Raw genomic sequence first — 5,935 nt, 5'->3', positions numbered from 1 at the left:
TCTTAAAATATAATTCTATATGCATATTATATTAATTTATCTATTTATTATTATTAATTTTAATAATATAATAATAAATATTAATTTTTTATTCTCTTACCTAACTCGTATTATTAACCATTTTTTCCTATTAATTATTAGAATAATTTCATGAATCGCTAATGTCACGGTAGTCACGGTAAACAGATAAAAGATCAAAGTGCAGCGGGGGAGTGACCCGCGATGCGCCCGAATCTGAGGGCATCCTAGTACGTTTAAATACCGATAGGAGTTGCAGGTGGGTACCGTGTCGCTTTACGGGATCCACATCGTGTCGCTGGTAATCGAGGGACAGGAACGACTGTGCCTAGCACAGATCAGCAACACCCTGTTGAAGCAGTTCAGCTACAACGAGATTCACAATCGTCGGGTTGCGTTGGGCATCACCTGCGTGCAGTGCACGCCAGTTCAGCTGGAGATACTTCGTCGTGCCGGGGCGATGCCGGTGTCCTCGCGTAGATGCGGCATGATTACTCGCAGGGAAGCAGAACGTCTCTGCAAGTCCTTCCTTGGCGACAACGCACCACCCAGGTTGGTACAAGACAATCTGCGATTCCTGTAAAATTGCAAAATTTTTGTAAAAGACCATGCTATCTTCTATCGAGAGAAAGAATATTGTCGAACAACTCTCATTTTAGTTTCCAAAAATGTGCACTGAGAAAAATGTCTGATTGAAAATGAACGAACCAGAATTCTAATTATATCAATCAAAATTCCAGTTGTCTCAACTAAAATTCTAGTAAAGTTAATAAGAAAATTTTGACTCGTCTATTTTTAATCAAAATTTCAATTAATCCAACTAAAGATTAATTTCTTTGTGTGATGTTCTGACAATTTCACTTATGAACAAGTTTATTTCAATTTGAATATTTAAACAAAAAAGAATCAAATATTATTCTTTCTAAATCTGAACTGAAGTTGGAAAACCCATGTGGATGAAAGGTGAAAGTTCCACATTTGTTGACGAAGAGTTAAGTTTCAAATTAAAGATCATGATTCTTCTTGTAGACTGAAGTTTTTATTTCGTTTTTCGATAATTGTATAAATATTCGCATGTACACTTTGCAGATTACCTGAAGACTTCGCGTTCTCTGTACATCACGAGTGCGCTTGGGGTTGCCGCGGGGCGTTTCTGCCCGCTCGTTACAACAGTTCGCGTGCAAAATGCATCAAATGCGCGTACTGCGGTCTGTTCTTCTCGCCTAATAAATTCATCTTTCACTCGCACCGTATGGGCCCGACAGACAAGTACGTGCAGCCAGACGCGGCGAATTTCAACTCGTGGCGTCGGCACATGAAGCTGTCCGGTACTCAGCCGGATGAAATCGTGCATGCCTGGGAAGACGTTAAGGCGATGTTTAATGGCGGCACTAGGAAACGCTTATTAGGCAATTCGAACGGCTCCCGAGAATCGCCGAGTCCAGCGAAGCAGCCCAGATCGTCGCCGACAGGTGCCGCGCAGATTTCCACTCTGGTGCCGACACCGGCGCATCCCCGTGTACCACCATTCCCGGAACTACCCCTGCCGCTGTCTCGCAGTCTCGTCATGGACTACGTATGGCATCATCAGCAGGCGGCGGCGGTCGCCGCAGCCAAGACACCCAGCCCATTCGCATTTCCGTCCTACGCCCTACCTTGGTTGGCCAAGCGGAGTCCCGTTCTGTTCCCCGGTAAAATGAGATTTATAAAAGACAATTTCTAAATAATTGAAGAGTAACGTAAAAACTTAAATCTACTTTAAAAAAAATTTGTCAAATTTAGAGTTAGAAATATCTAAGGCCGATATTCATAATCGGTTCTTATTTTAAGACCGTCTTAAATAATGTCTTAAGATGTTAATATGGGCCTCTGATTGACTTGTGACATCCTAAGACTGTGCTTAAGATAGCCTATAAAAATCGACTATGAATACCGACCTAAGTAATCTTTATCAATAAAAAATCCATATTTTGTTAGATTATATCCCATTAATTAATTTAAGCATTTATAATACTATACATTCTTTACAATGTTACTCAAATATTTATTCATGAAAACGATCAAGTATTTATTTATTAAATATATAGAAAAATTACATCAGACGTAAAATTATTAATTACGTTTTCCATGCTTTACGTTTAGATAAAGCTATTATACTAAAACTGAAAACTATTATCATAAAAAACTAATCACAAAATATCTATTCCTTATTTACGATCATTATTTTTGTATAATCAAATCTAAGTGAGGATTTGACCTCAATTAGGTAGCAATCGTATGTTGACGGTTTCCAGGACCGCTGCCGCCACCCATAAGTGGTTCCAGCCCCACGGAACCGTTGATTCCAACTGTCAATCCACCATTGCATCAATCCGCGTTCCGTCCGGTGATTCGTGGGCCACCCATCGTCGAATCAGCGATCCCAGAGCGACCAACAGACGCAAGTCAAAAGGAGGACAACTCTGATGACGAGGTCGATATCGAGACAACGGAGGATGATCCTGTGACACCACTTAATGCGAGTCTTCAAAATCTTCACTCGGCCTCGAATTCCGCTATGAGCAGCCATAGCGGACGAAGTACATCGCCGCAGTGCTGGAGTCCTCCTCGAGAAACGGTGAGTTTCAGCTTAGGAAGCTTATCAGGAGATTTATTGAGAAGTTTGAGATCGTCGACAGATTTATAGAAAGACAAAGACTCTTTCCAAACAGATACGAGAATTCTATACTTAATAAAATCCTAACTACAAACAATTTTATCAAAACAAAAGTGAAAAAGAAAGATATACACATTGTCTCCTTTTATGGATCTATGTTATTATTATTATTATATCTTATTATATCTATCTAATTTATATGTATAAGAATAGTAGGGTTACTCTGTGTCGGCCATTGATGTGACTGCTAAACGACCGCTATGTTGTCAGTTGTGCGTGAACAGCGTGAACACCTATAAGAGCAAAACTTAATTTCCTTAGATGTAATATTTAAATAGACTGTAATATTTAAATAGACGAATTGATTGATACGCCGCGAATATGTTGTTAATTGTGCAGGAACGGTCATGCACAATAGCCTCATTTTTGGCTGAATGAACCTATTGTTTTTATTTATACTGTGCTTATCTGTATTCATTTTAACTTACTAAAGTTGACAAAAACAATGAATTAATCAAAAGTTTATCATCTTGTGTGTTAAAAGAAGTCATAACCAATCAAAAAATGATTTTTCACCCTTAATACACACGATTGAATCATTCGTATTTTGCGCATTTCTTTTTTTTGAAATACTAGAATTGAAACATCAAATACGTTCACTGAAAAAATGTATCAAATTTTAATAAATATTGGTTTGAATAATACTAACGAAATGTTTACTAAATATAGTATATTTATTTGACAAGAACTAATTAATTTGATTTTATTGACATTACAGTAAATATTTATTTACAGCTGTAAACAAATATTTATTTAGTACTATTTAAATAAATATTTATTAAAATCGAATAAATTTTTTTCAGTGCAGTTATAACATTTATATACATTTTTTCTAATACACAATCTTAGAGGTTCCTAAATATATCAAAGTATACGTAAGAATTAATCATTTTTATGTGCTTTTATAAAAATGATAAAAATTAATCTACGAAACATGAACGATCCATTGTATGTAGTAAAAGGATTAAAAAATCATTAAATATATTAAGGGTTAATAATTCTCTCAATAATTTTGAAGTCTCTTTGATACCATTGTTACTTTGATACCATCATCATGTTTTAGTTTTGCTTAGGATTATATAGATGTAGTAAAAATATAATAAAAGATTAATCAAACAAACCGGGGAGAAGTTCCTCGTATTCTACTTGTATCACGAAGAAGAGCGCGATGCACTTCTGGTTACGATTGCCTCTCGAGGAAGCCGGTGCACCATCATCGTCGCGTGCATCAGTCGCGTGCACAGCGCGACACGCTAGCGTTATAACGGCGTGATTGTGTTTGTCGCGCGCGATTATCTCCTCGTATGACAACGGGGAGGATTCGCTACGGACATGTTTCCAGTGGTGGCGGTATCGCCTCTTATCGTCGAGTGTTTGCGATCGGCAGACTGATAATGGTCGCGCCGCTACCAGTGATCGCACGTGCGTTTCGACCAACACGTGGCCGTTTACCGTAACGCTATTATTTTTTTAAATAACCATCTTTGAGTCCGCATCGCACAATAATCCACTTTAAATTGATTAACAATATTAGATGAAATAGACCGAGAAATATTATTTAAATATAAATAAGACAGAAGAATGCTATATTTTAGGTCAAAGCGAGTCTTAGTACTTACATACAAATACATTTATCGGTTCTATTAACTGCGCACTGATTCAAATTGATTATATGCATTCAGAAAAATACTAATCAGGTTCTATACTACATTGCAATATATACAGTATAAAGTTATAACCATATTTTTATCAAAAAAATATAAGATTATACAAGTTTAATATTCGCACTGATAAGTATTTTTTAACTTTTTCATTGGTGATGAATTTTTCATTTACATGCTGCACATTGTAAAAAATTATTTATAACAAACGTTTTTCATAATTTTATATTACAATTTTAAATTACATCGTTCTATTTCTCGAATCTTAATCAAAAAAAGTCATTTGATTATGTAAATTTTAAGCAAAGATACATTAATTTAAACTGGATAAAACACACGAATATAAAGAACAGATAAAGAAATTTTAGGACTATTATATTATCTATCTTTAGGAATATTATATTATCTATCTTAATAATATTATCTATCTTAATTGATCATTATTATTCGAGAAAAAAATGCATACTAATCAAAAGTGCTTTCGGAAATAAAAATCAAAGCGTTTTTATTTAAAAAGATATAAAAATATTTAATGCGTATTGATCGGAAAATATCTAGAAAACATAAAATTGAGAAATCTTATATAGAAAAGAAAAATAAAAAGTTTTATAGGAAATCTTACAGAAACAAGATCTAAATTAATTTTCTAGGAAATATTAAATTTGACACGTTTGAAAATATATGTAATATATTTAAAGGAAAAAATTGTCTACTCATTTGTGCAAATAACTTACATAAATAATGATAAGTAAATTTTATTCTATCTTTTTGAGGGGATTCACATTATCGTTAGCAGTAGCTGCATAGCATAATTGTCGATTCCAACTCCGAAAAGCAATTTATTACGACATGACTCTTATTCACTCGCTGGTGAGTGAATAAAGACACACGTCTACGCGGTTTAATAACGGAGTATGTTTGCATTGTAAGGAAAGTAGTTCCGCACCCCCGCTTGATGCGTGACCATGCGACATCTCCCCTGTAAACGGCCAGCGAAATATTTTCCCGCAATACGACACCCAACAGCAAACAAATTGCCGCCGTAAAGTTAATCGAATTAACGTCGTATCCGACACTCGCTTTAATCGAGTCTTCCCCTCGAAAAATCGCTTGTTACATGAAATGAAGTATTTAGGCCACAGGCATCTAGGAAGCTGATTCCTTGCGTTTCCTTTCAATTTTGTTTTGAGGGTTCTGAAATTGGTTTCTTCTTAGAGAGAGAGAGAGAGATGGAATTTAAACAATAAAATGCGAGTTAATAATAAGTAATGCTTTACTTGTCTCGTGCAAATATTAATTTGATAAATTGTCTTTAAAAAATAATCTTGATAAATAATTATGTAAACACACCTCAAACTGGTTGCTAGAATGTTAAAACTTTTTGCAGAATTATTATCAACATTCAGATGTTCTACATAATTATTTTGATAATCCAACAAAATTATTTTCAGTATCCATAGCTAAATTTTTAGATACTTTAGCAAAATCGTCCAAGAAATACACAAACCAAAAGAAAATAAAAATAACCTTATGCTGACGT

The 5,935-nt window shown here is 35.0% G+C and overlaps 1 protein-coding gene across 1 annotated transcript in view; it reads left to right on the top strand.

The window, feature by feature from the left end:
- LOC108689894 (SKI family transcriptional corepressor 2) overlaps positions 1–2,704 on the top strand; it is a 6,729-nt gene extending 4,025 nt beyond the window's left edge. Inside the window, exons 3-5 of the mRNA XM_018196851.1 lie at positions 278–570; positions 1,108–1,709; positions 2,313–2,704. Of these exons, the coding sequence (XP_018052340.1) occupies positions 278–570; positions 1,108–1,709; positions 2,313–2,704 (1,287 nt within the window). The remainder of the gene's footprint in view (positions 1–277; positions 571–1,107; positions 1,710–2,312) is intronic.
- Positions 2,705–5,935: the final 3,231 nt, after the last annotated feature.

Source organism: Atta colombica, unplaced genomic scaffold (genome assembly GCF_001594045.1).
Source record: "Atta colombica isolate Treedump-2 unplaced genomic scaffold, Acol1.0 scaffold105, whole genome shotgun sequence".
Taxonomy (NCBI): Eukaryota; Metazoa; Arthropoda; class Insecta; order Hymenoptera; family Formicidae; genus Atta; species Atta colombica.
The sequence above is the reverse complement of the archived record's forward strand: the minus strand, read 5'-3'. Positions and strand labels throughout refer to the sequence as shown.